Source organism: Vombatus ursinus, unplaced genomic scaffold, assembly GCF_900497805.2.
Source record: "Vombatus ursinus unplaced genomic scaffold, bare-nosed wombat genome assembly UNPS02015175.1, whole genome shotgun sequence".
In the NCBI taxonomy this organism is placed as follows: Eukaryota; Metazoa; Chordata; class Mammalia; order Diprotodontia; family Vombatidae; genus Vombatus; species Vombatus ursinus.
In genome coordinates this window covers 5,492,927-5,519,198 of record NW_020954953.1, presented here as the reverse complement: position 1 = coordinate 5,519,198, position 26,272 = coordinate 5,492,927, and the positions used below count along the sequence as shown (strand labels likewise).

General features: G+C 37.0%; 1 protein-coding gene across 1 annotated transcript in view; it reads right to left on the bottom strand.

Moving 5' to 3' along the window:
- LOC114031462 (AT-rich interactive domain-containing protein 1B-like) overlaps positions 1 to 26,272 on the bottom strand; it is a 550,161-nt gene that overhangs the window by 24,471 nt on the left and 499,418 nt on the right. The window contains 4 exon segments of the mRNA XM_027846531.1: positions 3,638 to 3,847; positions 10,031 to 10,189; positions 10,917 to 11,026; positions 18,053 to 18,198. Of these exon segments, the coding sequence (XP_027702332.1) occupies positions 3,638 to 3,847; positions 10,031 to 10,189; positions 10,917 to 11,026; positions 18,053 to 18,198 (625 nt within the window).

The window sequence follows — 26,272 nt, the reverse complement described above, 5'->3', positions numbered from 1 at the left end:
AAGTGGCTTGTTTAAAACCAGGAGACCAAAAAAAAGAAAAAAAGAAAGAAAGAAAGAAAGAAAAAAAGGCACTTAACGTCTTGGTTTACTTTTTTTTTTTATTTGCCTCTTTTAACTAATGCTCATTACTCCCACTCAGTAGTGCATAGACAGCATTTACAGTTATAAAACCATTAAGGAACCTGCTGATAGCTACATAAAAAGCTTTGCTTGTTGAGTCTTCTGCCTGGTGCTTCTTCTAATGCTTTGCACTCATCCAAGGCTTGCGCTGCTCCTAGCGAGCAATTTATCTCTGAACAAATGTATGCTCTCACACCCCCGCCCTCTTCTAATTAAAAAAAAAAAGTTCTAAAAACTAATTTAAAAAAGCAATAACACTAGCACTATTCTGCAATTTAAGCGTTTGAGCATTGATATGAAAAAACAGTTTTTCCTCCCAAATAGCCAAGAGCTGCCAGAAGGATGAGCCTGTAATTCCTGGCTCATGTCCTGCCACTTGAGGCTTTCTTGGGGGATTGATCAATGCCTTACTGAAGACAAGATACACCAGGAATTGGGCCCCTTTAGTAAATAACTGTAACTTTAAGACACAGTGACATACCATTTAATGCACTGAGTTGGGCCCTATTAGAACTGTCAGCTTAAGTGTGGTTGGTGGGTACAATTTATGCTTCTGGAGGGAATTGCTACTATACCCCCCCCCCCAATCATGAGGAACCAAGAAATGGTGGGCTTCTTTTAAATTTAGGCCAAAGAGGAATATAATTGCAAGGAAAATCATGATTAAAAAAAGTTTAGGTAATGTTTTAACCTTTTAGGTGCCTCTAGGGAGCAGAGTTGTGAAAGGTTATTCAAATGAATAAATAAAACATGAGGATTTGCAAACAACTTGGAGAATATTTGCCCTTTTGATATACCTGTTATACCCAATAGCATTTGAAGGGTTAAGGAAACAGTTTCTCATAAAATACTAAATTTTAGGATGCAAACCTTGTCACAAAGCTCTTTATATCCATTTACTTAGCTCTAAGTGGTGCATAATGAACAAACTGCATAATGCTCACAGAAATGCTCAATGTCTAAATGCCCAGTATTTTGGCATTTAAACCAAGGCTACAAACAGCAGGCCTGTGGATTGCCTCAGAAATGGTAAACAGAACGCTGCTTGGGACACCCTGAAATGCAAAGCTGTGAACTGATAAATATGCAGCACCTGCTCCCAACCATATCCGATGGCCCACTAGGTAGGGATCATGCCAGGAGGAGGGCAGTGCCAGCCCAGTTCTCCACCACTGTGCCATCCAGCTACATTCAAATAAGCCTCATTAGCTAAGCCAGCAAGGACTCCCCTTTGTAGGTTTAAGTTGGTTATACACACTGTTGAAAGAGCTTGGGTGAGGTGTTTCAACAATTTCTACATTTATTTATGGGCAAAGTCTATTATTTCTCTAGTCTATAGGTATACTTTAGAAGTCTCAAAAGAATGTAGCTGAAGAATTGGGGTGGGGAAATGGAGAAGGGAAAGGGGGTTCCTGAGAGGGCTTTGATATTTTTTTTAAGCTTCCATGACTAAAATGCTACTCTTCATTCCACTTAAACCTAAATGGTAATGATCTGAAGATTTTTAAAACTTCAAATTTTATATTCCTCAATTCAAATACTGATTCCAGGAATTATTTTGAAAACAACCACAAGAAGGGTTTAAAATAGTCATAAAAATGAACAACACAAAAAAATCAGAAAGAAATCTCAGAATCCTAACCTTCATATGTTTATTTTCCTTACCTTGACTTCTACTGAAATCTACTCATGAACATTTTTTTTTTTTGGCCTTTGATGGCCCAATAATCACAGGCTTTACCTAGAGTCTTTATGTAATAGTACCTCAGCGTTCGCTTTCTCTCTCTGAAAAAAAAAAAACCAGTTTCTTCTATTTTTCTGTTTCTATCAATAGTACAAATCATATTCCCTGTCACCCAAGGCTAGAAACCAGGTGTTAGCTTTGATTGATGCCCCTTATTTATGCCCTACATCTAGCAGTGACCAAGTCTTACCAATTAATTCTTCCTTCAAGATGCATTTTGCATACATCTATTCCTCTTCATTTGCCTAGATTACTGTAATACTTGGAGTCCCCCATGTATGACCTCGGGCTCCCTTCAATCTATCCATTATAGTGTGCCAGACTGATCACTCTACTGATTTACAAACAAACAAAAAAAGGGTAGCTAGGTAATGTAGTGGATAGAATCCTTGGAGTCAGGAAGACTCCTCTACCTGAGTTCAAATCTGGTCTCAGACACTTACTAGCTCTGGGACTCTGGACAAGTCAATTTTCTCATTTGTAAAATGAGCCAGAGAAGGAAATGGCAAATCACTTCAGTATCTTTGCCAGAAAACCCCAAATGGGGTCACAAAGAATCAGACATGACTGAAATGACTGAACAACAACTGATTAAAAATCTTCAGTGATTCTCCATTTTCCATCTTATCAAATCTTAACTCCTTTGCCTGCCACAAGCAACTGAATAAGATCTAGCTTGGCCCGTTTTCTCAATGGACTTTTCAAACATTCCTCTACAGACAGGCTGGTCTCCACACTGTCCCACAAAATTACCATGTTCATTTCTCTTTACTCAGGCCACCGTCCTCATTGTTTCATAAGAATGTTACCTTCATTCTCATTTGCACGTCTTTGCAAATTAGCTATATATTGCATACACAGGGTATCCCAAAACTCTTCAGGGCAGTTTAAAGCTTACCATTTGCACTAAGACTTTTGGGATTTTTTTTTTTTAACACAGGTGAACAATGAAGCAGATGGAAAATCACAGAATCTCAGAATTAGAAAGAGGATGAGAAGACCATCTAGTCTAGTTCAGTCTATATCTGTACAGGAGGCCCCTCTATAATGAGGTTAAAAAGTGGTTGTCTGGACTTTACTTGAAAAGTTCTAGTTTTGGAGAAACCCACTATCTTGCTAGTAACTGATGGGTGGCTGGCTCTAATTGCTAGAAAGTTTTCTGTCTTATTATAGCTTCTACCCAATGGCCCTAGTTTTGCTCTCTGGACCTAAGAAGAAAAAGTCTTAATTAACATTTGACATATGATGACCTAGGCTAAGTATTTCAAGTTGTTTCCAATGGTTCTCAGGTGGCATGGTGTCTCTCCTTTGGGCCTGCATGCAAAACTAACCCCAGTACTCTAAATGTAGCCTGACACCTCTTTCTTTTGATACCACGCCTCTTAACAGAACCTAAAATGGCATCAGCTTTGTTGGCATTGTGAATTCATAGTGAAATCTGCAAAGAAACCCAGATCATTTAGAAACAAAATCTCTAGCCCACCCTTAGACTTGTGAAGTTGAATTGTTTTAATTCAAGTGAAAGACTACATAGTTAAATGTTATTTTATTAACATGGAGCCATCTTTCGAGCCTGCTGAAATTTTTGGATCCTGTCATCTGACATATTAGCCACCCATCTCTTCCAGCTTTGTCACCTGATTTGATCAGTGTGCCCCTGAAGCTTCCATCCAAGTCATTCTTTGGATAAAATAACAGGGTACACAAAATCAGAGAGCGTAAACCTCCCTGCCCCCAAGGCACTATCCAAATCAGGACCTAGTCTCTCCTTACCTGTGCCAAGCCTCCAATCTCTTTGACGCAGACATAGAGTCTGAACAGGTCCAGAGGCTTTTTGCCCACTGCTGGCAGACTGGCCACAGGTGAGCCTCGCTCCTCCATGAAGGTCAGGTATCTGTCCACCCACAGCCTGCGCTCCGGCTCATTTCCCAGCTCGTACACTCTTGTAATCTTCTCCCCAGTGGTTGTAGAAGAGCTTGATTTCTAAAGCACAAAGAGTGCATTTGGAGGTGGGGTGAGGGCAGGAGGAGGGAAAAGGGGAGAGTAAGACAAAAGTAAGGAACTCACAACACGTATAAGAAGAAGAAGATATAAAACAGACTACTGCTATCACACAACAGTTAGGAATGAAGGCTACTAGTTCAGGCACAAAAAACATTCTCTTAATTAAGAATTTATTTGACTTTAAAGGGCCCAAACTCCCCTTTTTACAAAATAAACAATTTTATCTCATTAATAGAAAAGCGTTGAATCCCAGAAGGCAAGTTTTTGATAATGCCTCATGTCATTTTTTGAATAAATGGGGAAAAAACCAACATTTACTATCTATGATCTCAAATTATGGTTTACTCCAAATAAAACAAATTTCTGGGCTCCCTTCCTTCTTCCCCTCAACCAAAACAGCATCACTTCACTCAATGGCCTGTTATGATAGGTTATCCCAACTTCTCTAACACACTTAATGCTAGGATCTTCTCTCTGCTGATTATCTACAATTTATCTGTATATATTTTGTCGGTACATAGTTGTTTTTATGTTGTCTTCTCCCATTAGTGTGAGCTCCCCATGGCAAGAACTGTCTTTTACCTTTCTTTGTATTCCCAGAGCCTGGCACATAGGTTTTTTTTTTTTTCTTTTTGGTGAGGCAAAATGACTTGCCCAGGTTCACACATCTAATAAGTGTCAAGTGTCTGAGGCCGAATTTGAATTCAGGTCCTCCTGACTCCAAGGCCAGAGCTTTATCCACTGCGCCACCTAGCTGACCCTCCATAGTAGGTCCTTCATAAATGTTTATTGGTGACCATTGTTGAGATTAGAGTGGCTAAACTCAGGTGTGTGAGGATATGTGTGTGTTCCTTTGTACCAGTATGGGGACGATAAAGCTAATAATGTAGTTTGCAGTGAAAAACAAGTGTAGGGAACAAAACTACAGATATAACTGGGGGCTTCAGAGTCTCAGAGTAGGAATTCTCTGTAGAGGCAAGCTTGAAATTTAGTTGGGTAATGTGGCATAGTGAAAGACTATTGGTTTTGAGAACCAGAAGACCTGAGTTGGAGTCTCAGTTCTTACTGGCTATGTGACCCTGGTCACTTAAATCTTTCTTTCCCCTCTATGGAAGGAAATAATGCTTGCACCACCTACCTTACAGGTTTGTTATGAGGAAAATACTTTGTAAGCCTCAAGATCTTTATAAATGTGCATTGTTATTGTTACAATTTTGCTAATCAATTTCTCTGTTTTAGTATAAAAATTTGTTTCCCCCTAAAAATACCATGTTTTATCAATTGTACATCTAGCAGTACAAGCTGGAATGAAGATTTGGCGCTTCCATTATTACAACAGTAATGCATATCCACTTTGTTCAAATATCTAACTTACACCATGGGTACTTGGTATTCTATGCTATCCAATTGGGAGACTAAAATGTCAGATGTGCATTTTGGGCCAATCTGGTGCCTGCACAAATAGGCTACATAATCTAAACAAGGAAACTGATTGGCTGTATGTTGGTGGTATCTGGCCTGCTACTCCAGATAGCTAACACAAAAAGTTCTTTTGAATTGTTATCGAAGGGTTCTTTGGAAGAGGATTATTGTACGTGACAAAAAAAGATTTAAAAGGTAGCTTACTTAGGAACAGCCACTGTTTTAAAATACATACTTCCTAACACAGTTCTATTATCTTTCAGATTGTTAAACATTTCACTGGAATCTTTTTAGTTTAAGAATATGTTGTCATTTCTCTCTAAAAAACAGAAGTCTAGGGGTAGCTAGATGGTGCAGTGGATAGAGAACTGGCCCTGAAGCCAGGAGGACCTGAGTTCAAATCCAAACTCAGACCAGACACTTGCCACTGGCTGTGTGACCCTGGGCAAGTCACTTAACCCCAACTGCCTCACCAAAAAGCAAAGGAAAAAAAAAAAAGTCAGAAAAAACAGAAGTCTAATAATAGGTGATACCCTGTTTGGAATGATCACACCCCAGTAAAAGGTGGGCTCTGACACAGGAGTCCAAGTATATGCTAAACAGGAAGTTAAACTTTTAAGAAAAGAGGGTGCTTTCATATCCAATTAACTTATTACCTAATTAAGGAGGTTTTTTTTTAAAAATTGCTCAATCAGTAGCATTAGAAATGTTTAAGCATAATGTCATTTAATGAAAAGGTGTTAAATTGTTGAAAATATGGAAAAATAGGGGGTGTAGTATAGGTCAATTAAAATACAATAAATAGATTTGCTTTTACAAATTTTGTCGTTGGTATGAAAATGGGACTGGACTTAAACCTTAGGTAGGCACAACTACTTTAGTTGGAAAAAGCTGTGTGTGTCCCCTGCCCCCTTTTCCTTTCTACTTTGGAGAGTGGTACCTACTTTCAACATTCTCATACTTTTTTTTAGGTCCCAGTTCTAAGTTGGTGTAAATACAAGAGAGCATAAGCCAAGATTAAAACTAAAAATTCATATGGTAAGCATACTGCTTACCCAAAGGCATATTTAAAAAGGTAAAATAAAGTAAATTCCAGATACTAATCCAGTATCACCACAGAAAAGAAATTGGGGCCACTAGATCTTATACAGAGGGACACCTGCAGGCAGCATACTGACTTAGAAAACCACATATTAACATTATCTATGTTCTATCGTATTTTATTTATTTTGGTAATCTTTCCCAATTATATTTCAATCTGCTTCTGGCTGCCCTGAGAATGTTGAAGGCAATAGACTTCTGTTCTAGATCATTCCAAATGAGGGTTTGTTCATTCATAATCTTGATAAAGGATTATAAAAGTGATGAAATGAAAAGGCTGGCTTTTAGCTATGGGCCCCCCAAACAGCTTTACCAATAAACCGCTCATGTGCTCCAATAGTATACTGCTAGTTTAGGACGAGGCTCCTCTAATGTCCAACTAGGGAGTGGCCTGTTTTTTTTTTTTCAGGCAATGATTAGCATCTCATTCCATGGAAAAAGTATGATCCTGACATTAAAGGGATGGGGTCAAGTAATCTAACACAGACAAGCAATTATGAATTTTTAGTTTTAATCTTGGCTCTCCTTACCCCCTACATCAACCTGCCATATAAACTCTGCGCAAATCAAATGTTTTTCTTACGTATGTGATTAGAAAAATGCCACAAAGATGGTGATTTTCATTAGAAAAATGCTGTTGCTTTTGTTTTTTAAAAAGATTTTAATTCTTGCAAAAATATTTTCATAGCATCATTATAAAAATGTCTTTGTACTTTAAAAAGTGAATTTAATTTGGTCTGGAAATCAATGTGAAGTTATGTACATTACTGAAATGCAGGTAAAAATAGAATTAAAAATATTTGGTCTTAATTTATCAGAGTGTATATGAAAGAGTTATGATGATCAGAGAAAAGAAATGGCTGAAGCCTGCAAATAGATAACGTTCTCTAAATAACTATAATGTGTCTGTTGACACCTCTAAGTCTGCTTATTTAACTGACTAGTGATTATACTCATTAAGAATTTAGCACACCAAAAAAGCATTAGTTTGGGGAAGCAAAGAGCAAATCCAAGCCAAAATTTATCAGGTTCAACATGGTGCTAGGATTTTAGTCATGGCATAAATAAAATATATTATACCTCGTTAGGCAGGTAAAGCAAACTAGATTCTTTCCAGGGCGACTGTTAACTTTTTAGGCCATTAAGGTAGCATTTAACCAAATTACTTTTTCAGTGTCCTAAATTGTACCCAAATGCCTTGAAATAGTTAATGTCTGTTGGCAGGGGCCTGATTAAAAAAAGCAAACAAAGAAAACTATTACATTTTCAGGACCTGGTCTGATATGGAGAAGCAAAGCCAGAAGATATTGTAAAACTACAGTAAGATATTATTACAATCTTTTTTTTTTGGTAGTGGAGAGGGAATATAAACATAAATGAAGTCTGCAACACTTTAAACACTTCCTAAAGGTAAACTAACATTTTTGCATTCTCTACCAGACATGTGATCAATTTTTTGGGTGTGTATATATGTATTTGTGTGTATGAATGTAAATTTTTCATTTTTAGAATATGCATTAATTATATAACATTGCATTAAATATCCTGACCCTTGTTAGAGTTTCAGTTCTCTATTTAGATTAAGGGGTGTTGGAAACATGAGATGCTGGACAATGTCTGCAGTTGTAGAACTAATGAATTGCATACATTTGCAATTATTTGATAATAGAGATAATTCTATGAACTTCATTTATAATCTACTCTACTTTGGTACTCGTCTTAAATAAACATCTCATTCAAAAGAGTGGCATTTTGTGAGTGCAGAAAACTCTCTCACCCGGTTTCATTACTGAACACTACTTCTCAGGTCTTTTTATCTACCACTAGGGCAAAGAATTCTCTTATAAATAAAATAAACCTTTATAAATAGTAACAATTTGTGGCATGGGTGTGAATAACACAAGGTAATGTGCTTTGAAAAAGTAAAAAGAAAGCACACTATAAATACAAGACATAGTATTCTTAGACTGCAGGATAAAATTGTGGGTCTTAATTCATTTTCAACCCAGTGTTCTTGTATTGGGATACCATAACTATTAAGTAATAGTACATTAAGCTTACTATGAAGGGAGAGCTGGGAATACATAGATCTAACTATCTATGTATATTCTATTAGCTATTAGGTCTATAAGGCTATCATTATGAACTTCTTGATTTCATACCTTGGGTCAATTTCTTAAAAATAGAGTATAAACTCCATTTGAAAGCTTACAGTTTTACTGATTCTAAAATATTTAAAAAAAAAAAAAAGGACAGGGGAGAAGATGTAAAAACAAAACACAATGTTGGCTGCCTTCTGAGACTCAAAGCAAATAACACAAAGACATCAAAATTAAGGAGGTGCACTCTTTTCCCTTCCTATCAGTTTTCCCTAGAAGGTTTAAAGACCATTTTTTCTCCATTGTTTGGGAGACAAAGCATGTCTCTGTGGACAAGGTGACCAAGAGTGTGGCCATCTCCTTCCTCTAAAAAGGAAAATGCTGGTTATGTTGAAGCTCCATGTGAATGCTATAAACAATTTCTGGAACAATCAATTCCTTTAACCTTCCACTCTGTGTAAATCAGTTAATGAGATAATTAATAGCAGCTTCCATTCTGCCAGAATCTACAGTTAGATTCTTCATCATCTCGAAGTTGTTCTTCGTGAGCTATGCTCTTCATACAAAAATTAGGGTGTTAATTAAGACTTCTTCATAAGGTAATTGCATGTTAAAGTTTTAAGTGCTTTTTATTCTTCATATGAATATAAAATAAAATGTTATAACAGAACTATTATTCTTTCAGAAAGGGCACAAAATTAATTTTTTCTATTGAGAAAAAAGTGTCCTAGACCTATGGCCAAATGAATATTTAAACTAAAAAAAAAATTCCCTTGAACTTACATTAACATTTATGTTCTTTGTATTTCATCTGGCAACCACTGCTTAATTTCAAGGGTATTTGCATTGCTGTGCAGGACACAAATTTTTCTACCTAACCCGACTGTAATGTACGTAAACATTATTCATCTAAAAAGTAGCATTCTAAAAATACACACACATTAACTTTTCCCCAGCCTTTTTTGTTCATTTCAGACAAACGGATTGAAACAATGCACAACTGATATTATGCTAAACTGTGCCCCAAGATTGTAATATCTGCATTTTAAGATAGGGCAATTTGGAAATAAGATGTTTCAGAGGCTGAACTGCCCATAAAAGACTTAGTTCAGATGCCAAGCTTGTGATTTACACCATGGCTGCTATTAGTTCTCCTATAACGGAAGAAACACCTCATTTTAAAAACCTTCTCTAAGTGCACAATGAACCGAACATTTAATGAAGTCACTTGTGTGAAGGAGTTTGGACCCAGTAACAAAAATTGATTCTCCTGATAAACACATTCAGCATGCTTTGTTCAGAGGTGAATCATGAGAAGAATGCTTGCCTCTTACAACAGCAACTTAACTATCAGAATTCAAACTTCTATGACGCACACAAACTTTTTCGTTTATTAACAATATATTATAAGTAAATATAATCCTTTCATGGATAAATACTATAATTTTTTAAAAATTAAACAAACAAACAAGCAAGCATTAAAATAGAATTAATTACCAAAAATCCCCAAAAAACCAAAACAAAAACCAGAGCCACTTACAGGGCTTGATGGAGTCTTTGGCCAGCCTGGGCTGCTAATGCTATCACTTTCATCTCCATGAAATGAGGAGATGCTAGCAGAGCTTGGGGACATTGGGGAAGGGACTGGCAGGTTGCCTGGGGTTGGGGGCTGAGAAATACCCTGAGAGCTGTAGCTATCCTGTGGTAGAGGAATAAAAAAAAAAATATGACAAAGGCAGGGCAAACTTTATTTAAAATAACAAAAAAGTACATCCAGTAAAACAGACTGACCAATTTTTATATATAATATGTATATATAAAGACATATACAGACACAGACACATACACATAAATATATAAAGGTAGTAAAACAACATTCTTAATTAGTATAACTTGGTAAGTTTGCTGGATGCTTGGACAAGGTCCACTAAGCCACCATGCTTACTTCAAGCTAACATGGAATGCTAAGCATGGGTTTCCCCTTATGAAAGAAAGAAAAAAAAAAGCTGTTCACCTTATTTATCAAATAAGGTGGGAAAGCAAAATATTAAGTATGTTGTTGCTGCTGAGACGGCCAAAACAGGAAGCTATAAACTAAAGGCAGAGAAAAATGGCTGCAAGTTTGAAACCAGGCAAGAACCCTTTACCCCCACCCCCAAACCCCCAAGCATTTCTTTCTCTGGTTTACTCCCTATTCCCTCCTCCCCCATGAGTTAAATGCCATAAGAACTAGTAACTTTCAGATCCACACCATGAAAAAAAAAAGTAGAAAACAAATAAGTTGCACACAAATGGAAAAGACATGCGGGAGAGAACGAAATGAAAAGGAAACAAAAAGGGAGAGGCCAGATCCAGAGAAGAAAGGACAACATGGCAGCCTCCTGCTCGGCCAAACCAACACCACGTGCACAAGAGGAAGGAAATACCTTTGACTTGCTCTCAGCCTGAGGAGTGCCTTCTTCTTTACCATCTGTTTTGAGAGGCACAGGCAATTTGGACTCACCAGGTGACATCATATCTGCAAGACCCATAGATGCTAATCGAAAACAGGAGAAAAAGTTTAGAATTATACATATGGTTTGCCAGTGCTGCCTGCTAATGCATGCTGTGAAGTGAAGTCTGGGGCACGCGATTTTCCCCTGAAGAAGTAAAAAATATGTAACCTTGGAAAACATGTATCCTTGAAATGAAAATAGTAACACATTCTTGCAATCCTTTACCAGACAAGAATAAAGTATTGTCTTTGCATGCTAAAGACCAAATTATATCTATCATCATATCATTCTGTCTGTTGTAATCTACCTATCATATCAATATCTATCCATCCATCCATCCATCCATCCATCCATCCATCCATCCATCCATCCATCCATCCATATTTTTCTTTCATAGCCATAACAACAGAAGGAGTAGGCCATAGCTGGTCACAAAACAAATACTAAACTAAGATTTTCTCAAATCTTTTAACTAGTAAAATTGTGGAGAGAATATGAATATTATATACTTGGAGAATGGAACTACCATATAAGGACAACAACTTTGAAAGACTAGAAGACTAATGAACTCTGATCAGCAAAATAATTTGAGGGGACTAATGATGAAATATGCATCCACCTCCTGACAGAGAAGTGACAGACTCAGAGTGAAGTCTGAGACCTATCTTTTGGGACATGACCAATGTGGAAATCTGTTCTGCTTGACCATACATGTTTGTAATGGGTTTTGTTTTTCATTTGTTCTTAATCGGAGGGGAGAGGGGGGTTTAAATGGGATGGAGTAAAAGTGGTTATCTGCTGTTTGAAAAAAATATATAATTTAATAAAATTAACTACTGTAGTATCACATTCCATAATATTTCAACTTCTATATTGTTGCATTGCATAATCTCGGTTACAATTAAGGAACAAACACAAGTGATTTTTTTTTTTAAAGGGAAAAAAAAACCTGATTTTTTGCGAAATGGCTCACAGCCTGATTTGGTACCTTGGCTTACCACTTCCCAAGAGACCAATGACATAGATTCATACTCACACTAAGATAAGGCTCAATATACAGAATACATGTTACAGGCAACCTCTACCAACAACAGGGTCACAGAACTCACTAATATCCATCCGGACTTTTACCACCTCATGGATGGAACTCATTCCCCTCAGAACTGCCTACTATTGACAGAAGATGCAAATACAAACTGCTATTTTTAGGGTAAAATGTGGGTTTATTTTGTTATATTCTTTATAAAGGAAAAAGTGGGACCAAATAGTGAAGCAGTACAAGTGTCTCGGGAATAACAGCTGAATTCTTGTAGCACCTCACTAGGAAAATCAGCTGTGCCAAACTGGGTTGCTACTGGTACTACAGAGGAGACCACCAAACCAGATGTGTGAAAGGGATAATAAGAATGAGGAAGAAAGGAGAATAACAAGAGGAAAGGAGATGTAGGGACGAAATTTATGGCTGAAATCAGGGGGAAAAAAATCCCGACTTACAAAGAAGAAATGAACCTGAGCGTGAACGCACAGGACACATTTCATATTCTATGCAAAAGGCAAGGTTGGCCCTAATCAGGCAGCACACACGCAGTACAATGTGCCGAAAAAGGAAAAGAAAATGAAAAAACAAAATAAAAACAAAAACAAAAACAAAAAAAAAACCAAACCTTAAACTACTTCACAGATTGCCCACTACAAAATGATTATTGCACATATTCATGTATTACTATGTTTTAGAAAATAATTAGTTTTAATTACAGCAGTGAGAGAGTGAGCAGGACTCTGGTGAATAAGCTGGCAAGCTTTCTGGTGCTAATTTGCTAATATCTTTAGCATCACTGCAGGTTGAGATCATAGGTCTGCCAAAAAACCTACCCAGCCACGTGCCATGAGAGTTTACAACGGCATGTTCAATATTCAGCTCTGAGCGGCCTATATTTTCCATGGCTATGCGGGCTGCTTTTTCAAAGCCCATTTGCAGGCCAGTCAGTCCTTAAAGTCATCACAACACACACAAATCATAATTGAGATATTTTTCTTTTTTTTCCCCTCTCCAAATTACTTTCAATACTTAGACTTTAAGAACTGGAACAAAAAGCTTTTTCAAGTGATGCAGCTGCAGAGAAAAATCTATTGGGATCAGCTAAAAATGCTGTTATTTTTGTGAATGTGTGTGAAACCTCAAAAAAGCAGCTGAGTGATATTACACCAAGAAGCCTGGCTGTTCTGAGCAGTGGATCACTTTGGTGCATTTTTATCCTTTGGAAACTATCTCTGGGGGGTCTATTGGGATATGAATTAGTTAAGTCTGTACATTAAAGAAACACCCTTTCTTGTGGGAAGAAGAAGGCAGGGTGACTATGCAGGAGGCGAGGCTTCTATGTGTCCAAGTGTATACTGTAAAAGACAGCCTTGCTACTTATTCACTGAATGGAAATCATAGAAAGGGCAGTAAATTTAATTCCAGACTTTTACAGGGTGGTAAGATCATGGAGGCATTTCCTTCTACAAGTCCATTTTTTCTCAGGTTATAGTTTAATTCTTTCAACATCAACCAATTATAAAATTTGAAACATGGTACTACTTGCCATAAATGGTCTATGTATTAAATTTTATTGACATAATAACAACTTAAATTAGCATAGATTAATTAAAACATCTACTTTAGTCTGAGTTTTCCCAGGTTTTTTTTTTTTTGCCTTTTACTATGCTTATGACAGTAAGTTAACAGGTATCAAAATAGAGGAATATTCCAGTTGCTCCAATTTCTTATTTTGAGAAGGATGAACTAGAATACAGTTTAATTTTGAGTATTGTGCCATAATTAGTACACCTGCCTTGAAATGTAAATTGTATTTTTGTGAAATGGATAGCATGATCTTTCCTTACTGTGGACTGTATAAGTGCTTTCTACTGAAATGCTTATTCGTGACTTCTTACCAGAATTCTCAGTGAATCACTGCAAACATCCTTAAGGTTCCCAGGGTAATGGTACTCCAGGGGAACTGTTTTTCCCCTTTCCCAGAAGAGAAAGACCACCACCATTATAAAGGTGTGTTAAATCAAGGCACCATCCCCCTTATGCTATCGACACAAGTAATCTAGTATGTAAAATGCACGCATAAAAAAGGACAGTAAAAATTTTCTAACTGCAAAAAAGTGCCATATGCATTCAGTGACCGGGTTTCAAGTACCAGCCTCTGGCTTTACCACTGAAATTTAAGAGCTAGAATGATTTCATAAAGAAAGTGTGGGTCAAGGTCCTAAAGTAGTTGTTCCACACTGGATTTAATGTATTCAAAAAGACCATAAAGAATATAAGACATGAGTAAAACTGAAGCTAAACACTCATTCCTTCCCAACTCCCATGACTCCCCCTCAAGGCTACAACAGCATTCCCTTAAGATGGTGCAACAGGCCTGGAAATGCACAGAACATTCTTTTCTTTTCATGGACAATAATACAACATACTATATTCTGCAAAAATATTTTATTCCTTCCTTCTGAAAACACAGAAAGGGCCTGTCTTTGTGCGTATGTGCCTCTCATCTATTTTTATGTGGTAAATATAAAGTCGCATAGTCTAAAGCTAACGTATTGCTTACAAAGAAGCCAGGATAGCCCTGGAGAAAAATTTCTCCCTCACTGGATCAGCAGGCAATGGAAAAAACCTGTCTTCTTTTCTACACTAACACACTCCATGTATCAGCACATTTATGTTCCCTTTGGGGTAAGAGGTTTCATCCCCATGTTTAATCAAGTGGTTTACCTTCGTACTGAAGTTCATTTGTCATCAAGTACCTTTTCTTTCAATTTTTTTTTTTGAGGGGGGTGAGATATCAAACTACTTGGAAATAATCTGGCGACCTCCTTTACAAGAGATACTTGGCGGCCTTAAGATGAAAATCATTATGTATCCTCTCAGAGATTCATATCCTACTGACAGACTTGTTTCTTATTTCAAAGCACATGATAAGCACCAGAAAAGGAGAAGCGTCTCTGGGTGTGCAAAGCTAGTGGTCATGATTGCCTCCTCCATGAGACACCAGAGACATGATGATAGAATGAGCTTGAGTTTTTCTAACAGAGGGTGACTTAAGTCATTCAACATTTTACGTCATGTTTAGATCTGAAAAGAGCTTTGGTAAGTGTTGAGATGCAGTGCATTGAAAGGCATGAGTAAGTGGTTCCATACCAGAAGATGGCTCAGCTACAGAGGCACATGTCTATAGTATGGTTTATTTACTATCTGTAAGTTACCATGATGAAAGCATGCTCTACTTGGTACATATGAGGTGACTTTTGAGCGCCAAGTGCTGAACCACAGATGGGAACTACATTTGTGGAATTCAGATAGAACTTAATTTAAGATGATAGCTTATATTCAGACAAGACTCCAATTAATGAACACTATAAAACTAAATACAAATAAACAGAAACTGATCAATGTAAGTGTTATACAAGGTTGTATATAACAAGGTTCAAAGGACTTGCAATTTTGTCTTGACTATTAACAATTATGTTTTTCCCCTCAAATGGTAAAAATGCCTCCTTTATAGGGGGAAAAATTCCCTACTGCTTACCATACTTCTCCCCCTGGCATTATAAGTGAAGAAATAGTTGTCACATTTGTACTCACACTGACTCTATTTAAATAATTACTTGCTCACTGAAGCCTGTAACAATTTGTCACTACACAAGAGGCTTTTTTTTTTTTTTTTTGCCCTGTACACTATCTGAAGTGCATTAGTTTTAACTGAGCAAAGAGATGGCTGGAGTGTCAGTCCCCTAAGCCACTATCCAGGAAAATCCTATTTCTGGAATTTTGGGTATGCCTTCCTTTCTTTAAATGTGCCCTTTGAAACAGAAACTGCTTTTCTGCTATCACTAACAGCCCATCCCCTTGTGCCTTTGGCAAAAAGACTGATGTACTGATCTCTGCCATTCTGGGACTGGAAGAATTAATCTCTGTCCCCCATTAACAGAATTTATGTTCATTTCTTAATCAAAACTAACATTTGCAACGTTATGTTCCAAGTTTCTTTTTGTCCTTTCTGTTCTCTCTCAGAAATTTCAACACAATCCACATCCAAGAATGTATACAGATACAAAGGAAATGTTAAACACATAATACTCCTGGTACATCTTATAATTACTCTGCTTTCCATCAGGTAGCCTTTTAATTAATAAAGCTGAAACAAAATTGCACCAATGGGCAGGCAAAAAAAATTTGATAAATGTTTAAATTATTAAAAATCCAATATTTCAAGATGCACAATGCAATAAAAAGTGTATGACTATCCCATACAAAAGACTGGGAGGATAAATGGCCTTGCATTGAACAGATTTCCTCTGTATGAAATAACGAATGGCTGAATTATCTGAACAGGAGAAAAAAAAAAACACCCCTCTCTGTGAATCTTCCTTTAAACTGGTTATTCCTCAGGAATACATAAATCTTCTTAGGCAGGGCACTGTGCCATCTGTTTGTTGTGGGTTATTTTTGCGGCTCTGGGGGCCAAAGAAAAAAGGGGGAAAATGACTACTGTTAATAGCGCATCAGAATTTATAGTGCAGTTTCAATGCTCAGAAGTAATTTTATTTCAGCAAGCCAGACAAAACATATAACAACAAAACCCAACTACAACATTACCTGGGACAGCACTAGTAGAGGGAAAAGTAAACCTTTTCCTAAAGGGCCACTGCTCAATAGCTTTTCACTTTCCATCTCAAATGTGAAAGTATGTTTCTGTGACAAACTAATGGCTTCTTGTTCAACATTAAGAAGGGTCTATTTATTTATTTAAAAAAACAAACTCCTAAAACCTAACACTTTTGTTTTGACCAATTGGTTCCATTCTTTCATTCCTACTAAGAGCAAACGTTTAAAGAAGAAATCACTCAGCAATACTACATTTAAACTAGACCCTTGAAAACTAGAGCTCAAAACTTTAAATGAGATACATCATGTTGGGAATTCATTGTCCATCTCTCCCTTATTGTGAGGCTAACGGTAAAGGCCCGGAAGGCAAAGATGTGAAAGAATGTGAATTCCAAGAGACCTCAACCTTTAATTCCACCGTGTTTTTCTTTGACCTATTACAAAGCACAGTGAAGTTAACAACAGCAGGTTAAGTTACAATCTGTCACCTAAAAGGAGAATAATTCCATCTACCAATGTGATCTTTCAAAGTACAAAATATAATTCATAGTTGAAATGTAGTGAACTTTCATGTCTAGAATAGAAACGTTCTTCATCCATAGATAGTAAGCATGGGGTGGCTGAAGGAGTGGTTTTAGAACTTCACATGTATTAAGATTTTGTAGAGTTTTTGCTAAACAGCTCAGAAACTCTGCATTTCACCTGACTGAAAGAATTTGTCTTCTTCTATTAATGGGATGTGACCTTGTTAGATTTCAGCAGTTAGAAATTCAAATGGGTTGAATTGAGAATAAAAAAATATATAATTTAAAAAATATTACATATAATTTTTTCAATAGTAGAATAGAAATAGTATTGAAGACTCCGCCTTTTTGTTTAAAAGGTGCTTTTTCAAGTTTAAAAAAATTTCCCCCCTTTTTGACCTTTCACAATAATTCTTTAGAAACTGAATTTTTAAATGTATTTCTCCTACATGACATACAGCATAAGCAAGGGTCTTATTATGGAGTCCACCATAAGTTTCTGCAACAACTTTAATTTTGACAAATAAAAAGAGAACTTAGAAAGAAATTATCCACTTAGTTCCTGATGTACTGTCCTAGCTAAAAGACATGAATATGCTTTACCAATAAAAACAAAATGAACAAGTAATTTATGAAACATTAGTTAAATATTGGACCCCCTAGTTTTAAGGACGTAAAGAGGTTCTGTTTGCTACCCAGATATATGTTCATTGTTCAGATTTCCAGAAAGCAGAAATGCAGGATTTTCTTCAAGTCATCAAAATATTCAATGTCTTTTTTATACGTGTTGGTGAAACCTAGAAAGATTTTTTTTTAAAAGATCAGGAGTTTCCTGAAGAGGTGTACTGCTTTCAATAATCATACGTACTGTTTCACATTATTACCTGTTGAACTATTCACCATGTTGGGGGTCATGCTGTAAGGAGGGGCTTGTGGGTTCATCAGGCTGGAACTGTTGTTCATGGGCTGGCTGTAAGGAGAGCTGGAGCCCATAAGTCCACTTTGATTCATGCCAGGAAAACTGCCTTGCCTATGAAAGAGAAAGCACAGACACAGGCATGTTGACAACACCTGCCTTATCAAACACAAGAGAAGCTTAACATTGTGATTATCCATGATAATTCACCTGCTGCAGAAGCAAGAGCAGTCATTTTTACCTCTACTTTTTTGCAGTAGCGATGGTGAAGAAGGGGTTGGTGAGAGGAAATCTACGGGTAATTATTAAGTTTTATAAAGTATTAATAATTTTAAATGAGATTTCTTCACACAGGTGATATAAAGAGACAAGTTTTAAGAAAGAATATGGTTCTCAGAGTCAGAAATCCTGAATTCAAATCCAGGTTTCAAAATGTACTAGCTACGTACCTCTGGGTAGATCACTTAATCTCTACATATTTGTTTCCTTATTTATAAAATGAAGATAACATTACTTGCATTAATATCTACTTTACAAGGTTTTTCAGGATAATACTTATTAAATTTTTAAGTGTCAGTCATTAAGTGTTTCAGGATGTTCAGAACTAGAAAGAATGGACAGGAGACAAATAAGGGAAGGGGAGATGCAAAATCTCAAGAAAAATGTCGGAAGCAAAACAAAGTTCTATTACAAACCAAGACAAACCCATCTGATTCCTGATTACAAATACTGAGTAGCCTCTTGAAAGCCCTGCCCCGCCTCAGAAAGAAAAAAAGGAGTTATTTTGAGAAATTAATTTATTTGACCTTGCCATGTGCTTACTTGCCATAATGTTTCCAGATTTTCAGATGTAACACACAAGGACATTTATTTACAAAATCACTTTTTTCTTTTAAAAAATGTAATTCTGATGATTTAACACTTAAAAAATGATATAGTAAAAGAACTTGATTTTCAGCATTTTTTGAGCAGAATTATGAGTGGTATAGTTTAGGAAATGGTTTCTTCTACTTTTTTTTTGGTCACTCTATAAATTTCTCCTAAAGAGCAGTCCAATATTGTCTAAAGTTTCTCCCATCACCTAGACCCCCTAAAAAAGTTATTTTGTTCTTTGCTCTGTTGAAGACAAGCTTCTCTTCCCTGTGAAAAAAGCAAAGGGTATTCTTTGATATGAAGGAGACACCATCATAGTGTCATTTCTCTGACTGCTTATAATGAGATGGGGGGGGGGGGAAGGAATTTAAATTGCACAGTGGTACAACTCCCTCAGGAAAAATTACAAAGCCAAAAGAAAGACCATGGCCATGTGGCAACAACTTTAAAAGCTTCTAGCATAAGAGTCAAGCTTTCTTATGTAAATATTGTATCTTTAAAAAAAAAAAAACTTTTCAAATTTTGGATAGGGCTGTTTTATCTCATGAATAGAGTTGATGTGACAAATCTTCAGAAATTAAAGCACAAAAATGAAAGATGAGGATGGCAATCGGTGTCTCTTTCTATGTAAGCAAACAATTTAAAAAATGCTATCGATAGCCATCAGGATAAACTAAGTTTTAAAAGCCAGTGTCTGCAACTTTAATGCCTGCATTTAATTTCAGCTGAAGCATTAACGTTTCTAGATTGCAATAAAAGTTAAAGTGATGTAGACCATTTGTTGCATAAAAAAAAAAAAAAAAATCCAATGACAATGAGTGAAATTTTGGAAAATTGAGGGTTTTGCTATGTGTTTTTAAATTTACGATTTTTGCAAACCTTTCAAATTTATTTTCTTTTTCAAAGTATTGTAAAAATCAGTCTTTCACCAACTACTGCTTAGTGATGACCAAAGAATGATGTTAGGGGGCTGAGAGGGTGGCCAGGGAGGGGTTTGGGAAGAAATGAGTCAGTCTTCTTTCCCTCTCTATTCCATTGATAAGCTTCTTTGATTAAAGACTGCCTGACTGTGACAAACTGTGCTGAATCAGTGGAATAATACAAAGTATAGTCCATTAGGAACTGAGCTGAGATCACCACACTCATTCTGATTAACCTCCAGGTCACTAAACACTTATAAATATGTTTCACAGCAGCTGCTAAACACTTCTATACGCTTAAGGTCAGAGCATCATCGTGCCGGTTTTTGGAGTTAACTCAAAAATATTTGGTCTGCTTCTTTGATGTTTTTATTCAAAGAAGGTTGATACCTTTAAGCAGCTGTCATAAAATAAGACAAATGGTATGCTTGAGGATTTACCTCCTGTTTTTCTTAGGGAAATGAATAGTGTACATGCAGTCCTCAATTTAGGAATGGGGTGTGTTCCAAAAGTTCATTTGTAAATTAGTTGTCGGAACTTGGGACACATTTCCCTTACAAAGATAATGCCATAAATAAGGGTTATGTTCCCTGGCTAGCCTGTAAAATTCTTTTGAATCCATAAAGTAATTGAATTATGTTGTTAATAGTAGCCCCAAGCACTGAGCTTTCCAAGGAAGGGGCTGGATTCTGATGAAGGCTGTAACATCAGCAGCTCCAGAGGGGGGACGGGGGTGGGAACAGGGTGAGGACAGGTACTGCAGTGGAAAAGGAGACCTCTAAGGTAGATCCCTCACTTTAAAATGGAGGATAAGTCATTTTAACTCCTCCAGGCCTCAGTTTCCTTATTTATTAAAATGCTTGCTGATTTTAGTGAGTGTTGGTAAATACTAAACAACAAATACTAAAGAACAAGAAACTGGGAGTTAATACACCTGTGTTTATATCCCGGTTCCCATCGCTAAAAACAGAACCCCCTTGAAAGTAATTCCCTTAATCTTTCTATACCTTAGTTTCTTTATCTGTAAAATGGGTATATAACCTATCTCAAATGGTTACTGTGAGGAGCAAATTATATAAACATATGTAAAATTATATAACATAAACATGTAATATAAATTATTTATCTAGCTAAGAGTCAATTATATATTTATAGATGTTATATGCATGTTTGCATACATATGACATCTATAAATACACATAGAACATATATCTATAATATCTATATCTATATATTAAAAAATATCTGTAAGTATCTATTTATCTATCTAAAATACAGTGTTTAAGGCAATCTGGATGGTAAGTTATTAGGATAAAATTTCTGCCCTTAGGAAGGTTGCTCTCCTAGCATTTTCCAGGACAATTTCCATGTCACTATACTCTGCTGCTCCTATTTCCAGGGCATGGGCTAGGTGGGGGCCACCATTTTAATTGGGAAGGTCACCACTTGTCTACCCCAGTGGAGTGTGTGAATTTTCCTATGTTGAAGTCATCTAAAGATGGAAGCTAGAGTATATCTACTAATAAGGTCCTTCAATCACCAGCATTACAAAGAAAGGAAGCTGCCTACAAGATCATTTAGCATGTTAAATAAAACAGGCAGGATCTGGTGTTACTATGTATGTTGTCTAGGTGGGCATTTCATATATAGATCTGTTCACTGCTAAAAGGAATTAATCCCTCTTCCAGTTTATTCCATATTTAATAAATCTCATTGCATGACTGAACTTTGGCTTATACTTCATTTGATCATCTCCCGAAGTCGAATAGCCTTCTCACAAGGCTCAACTCTTAACGCCTCTTTTCCGTTTCAAATACCACAGTACACTACAAGCCAGACTCCTCTGGATATCCTCTCATTCTTTTGCTTTTTTACTTTGTTATTGAAGCATTTCATTAGGATTTACAACTTAATAAAAGGAGGGGAAGGTGGAAGAGAAGAGAGGAAAAAAGAGTCTTAATCACCCTGAGACAAGAGAATAAATTTATGCCACCACATTATCCAGTGCATGGTCAGTCCTAATTTTTTTTTTTTTGTTAACTGCTGACACTTATTCTCCTACTAAATGATATTAAAAATCCATTATGCTTATTAAGTCCAGTTTTCCCATTATAGTCATTTAACATAATTTGATCTTTTTTAAGTAAAGAAATGCCAGGATAAAAGAAGAATTTTTAGAGCTATTAAACTAGATACAAAATTAATAAAAGAAAAAATTTTTGGTAGTCTGTGATGTGTACCAGTTATGGACTGCAGCTAGCATTAGCTGAAGGCTACAGTCATATGAAGGCCTTGCTCCCCTCAGTGACCTTCAGCTGGGTCATCCCCTAGAAATGGGAGACAACAGTATATAATGGCAAAGAAACTGGGTACTCCTTGCTCTGTGTGTGTGTGTGTGTGTTTCCATATCCTTTTCAAGAATAGGATAAGGGACATGGTGGTAGGCAAGTAATGAGGAGTGAAAGCAAAATTATTTATTAGATCCTTGTCAACCTTTTTTCAAGAATGAGGTTTATCCCTTCGGTTTGGACAATTCTTAGGAATGTAGGAGGTCCTGAGAAAAGTATATGTCACTAACCCCCAATGATTCCTGTGGGTCAATCACAGATGAAAACGGAGATTGACTACTATCACTAAATGTGTGCTCATAAATATAGCTTTCAAGGAGTTTGCCAAAAAATCATCGGCGAACGTGAAGAAGCAAGAGAGGGCACAATGGAAGACAACAAACGACAACCATAATATAGCACAAACTGCTGAGTTTCAGAAATTGGGAGCAAATTATTTTATGGAAGGGAACATGACATCTGTGAACAACTGAGCACTTCAGGGCCTTACTGATCATTGCTGCAATGGGTGATTTATGCGACTCAAGATGAAAAGCTTCTATTCATTCTAACTTCAGAAGGCTGCTAACTTGACTTTATTATACATTAGCTACTTTACAGATGTGATTTTCATCTGTGGGGTAGACCAAAATCTCCAACTATAGCAACAAACAAAATCCTGCAAATGAATACAAGAAAGCCCAATAAATGACAGTTAATTTTCTCATTAGGGATCAAAGAATCTGAGGTAAAAGTGGGAGGGGGCGGGAGAGAGGGGAAAAAGAGCAAAACAAACACCTGTCCCCCCAAAATTAAAAACCCAACCAACCAATCAAAAAAGGACCTCTCCCAAAACAAAACACGCTCTTTCAAAAACAGTATATGTCGTAGCTTGACCCTTTGGGTTGTGAACATTAGGTTTTCATTTCCAGTGGGTCTTTAGGCCTATATGGTTTCTGTAATAAATTACTGCTGCCCGGATTCTCTGGAACCTTAACCTACAATGGCTGCGGAGGCAAATGCACGGAAGTATCTCAGGGGGGTAATTGGGGTAAACATTTTAAAAGAATTTTTGTTGTTGTTATGCTGACACATTGCTAAGGTAGCTACTCATTGCACACTGTGAAAATGACTGTGTTAGGCTGCACTCACAAATCACAGTGTACTGACCAAATTGCCCTATGCTTATCTGTGCCAGGTCTACAGAACGACAATATTTTCTCTCTCTTTTAAATGTCAAAAGCATGATTTGGGGGTTTGTTATTTAAACACACTGACCTGCACAATAGCCAGAAGTACTTTATTTAAATCTGTCTTGAGTTGAGACTAGATGTAAGTGTTTATAATCTGTCACGCTATGACACCAAATGGGTTATTATAATGAGAGTAATTCAGGAGTATGTTTCCGTAAATGCATTTTCCTGACTTTTCTCCTCCTTCTTAGTCCAAACACACACACGTAATTGTTTTTATGGGTTTTCCCTTCACCCGCAGAGGAGCTACCTAAAACAGCACACATTCATCTGCCAACAAAAGACATAGGACTGATGAGGAAAAGAAATGAACAGCAGTTTTTAAATGACTGTTTCCTATGGTTCAATGTGAAGGCAGCAAGGAAAGAGTGATTTTCCACTGACATTGACATTTATCAGATGAAGATATTAGTCTAAAAATCCATAGAATGTATTATAAGCATGTTTGGAAAAATGTGTATTTAAAGTAAAATAAACCAGATAAAACTAAATAAACTAAACTAGAATACAAATACAATTTTTTCCTCTAAATGAGGATGCTAAAATCTTAAAGTTGAAAGATGTTGCAGTTCCTCCCTCCAACAAGGTGGAAGAGGGGCCCCTGCCAATATATTTTGGTACTAAATAAATTTTAAAAGCTGGTAGTACAGTGGATAGAGCACTGAATCCGAAAGACTTCTCTTCATGAGTTCAAATTTGACTTCAGACACTTACTAGCTCTGCGACCTTAGGCAAGGTACTTAACCTTGTTTGCTTCAGTTTCCTCATTTGTCAAATGAGCTGAAGAAGGAAATGGCAAACCATTCCGGTATCTCTGCCAAGAAAACCCCTAATGGGGTCACAAAGAGTCAGACATTACTGGACAACAACAACCATCCAGGGTTGTGGTGGAGATCAAATGAGGTAATAACTGTAAAGTACTTAGCACAGTGCCTATACACAGTAAGCACTTAATAAATGCTTGTTGATGTTTCAAGTGAGAGGTGATAAAGGCCTGAAATAGGGTGGCAAATTCAGAGATTGAAGAAAGTAGAACTGATGAGGCTTGGCAGCTGATTGGATGGTGGGTAGGCAGACCGGGCATGGAGAAGCAAGATGGACACAACGAAAAACCCCTGAGAATCAAGTGGGAAAAGAAGATGCTTTTATGACAGAGACAGAAGTTCTACTCTGATGAATTTTTGCATGTTCTCCAAAAATACTGCACTTGAGAATATGTCATTGAGTCAATAAATAAGCATTTATTAAGTGCCTGGTATGTACGAGGGGGATAAAAAAAGAAAGAAACAATCCCTCCTCTCAGGTAGCTTACCTTTTAATGGGGGAGAGGGCACCAAGTACACGTATAGGTAGATGCAGAATAAGTAGAAAAAGAACGTGATCAAAAAATATAACATAGTGAGGGAGAGCAGGCATTAACACTTGGACAATCGAGAAAGGGTTTTAGTTTTGTTGGTAGAGAGAGCCTATGAAGCAGAAGTCAGTAGGCAGTCCGTGCTAGAGACGGGGACCCAAGTGCAAAGGCCAAGAGAAGGGAGAAGGACAGTCCAGGGGGAGAAAGGGGAGAACACATTTCACTGGATGGCAGAATGGGAGGAGGAGTGTGAGAGGAGAGGGGGAGGGGGAGGGTGGGACTAAAAAGTACAATGAAGCTGGAAAGACAAATGAGTCTTGACTTTTGAGAGACATTAGGAAGATTAAGAAAACAGTGGGTATTAATTAGGAGGCAAACATAATGAATTCTGTTTTGGAAATAATAAGTTTGATAAGTGTCTGGGATATCCAGTTTAAAACACTAATAGGCAACTGGTAATTCAGGCGTGAGGAGATTGGGACTGGATAGATACATTTATGAAACGGGAACACAGAGATAATAATGAAACCTATGGGAGGAGGGACAGAGAGGAAAGGAGGGATGGAGGGAGGGAAGGAGAGGGGGAAAGAGGGAGAAAGGGAGAGAGAGAGAGAGAAAGAGAGATGCATTGAGCAGTGAGGGGCCAGGACAGAGCCTGAAAATTATGCAAGCAAATTATATTCACTGGCAAGTAAGTTTTGTTGGGAAAACATGCCAAAGAACTGCTGATTCATATATATTTTTCATCATAGATCACAGTGTATACACACACACACACACACACTCACAACTCACTCTAACTCAAATGAAGGTGCCTATCAACAAAATTAAACAGGATAACACTGAAAGTAAGGGCAATCAATCATCATCATTTAAATCTAAGAGTAATCAGGAAATCAAGAACTCAAGATTAGCAACAGTCCTAGCATCTGCCATGTTTGTTCCAAGATCTATTATTCTGGAGTTACACACACACACACACACACACACACACACACACACACACACACATACACACCCTTATACTGTAAGCCATATTTTAAATCTTGTCAAAAGCCAACTAACTTCATACACATATTGGAATGAGGCCAATTTCCAAAAAGCTTAACTTGGTGAAGATTCTACTACAGAAGCATATAGGAGAATTTAGTCAATTACTTATTCTAGATGACATGAAATCTATTGCTGGGAGAGGAGGGGGAAAACACACAACAACTGAATGGCCAACCTCCAGCCAATTTTCTGTGTGACTAATCCATTAGTATGCCCATAACAACCACGAGATTAGCAACCTTGGTGGCAAAATAACATATTATGCTTGACATGTGAGTTGCTCTGGCTGAAAATCAAGCCCTGTGTGAAAGTGAAGTGGTATTGGTTGCCATCAGGCCAAAGACAAAGAGAAAAGGAAGAACTTCTGACTTCAAATTATAAAATAGCATCAAATAATGTATAGTCTCA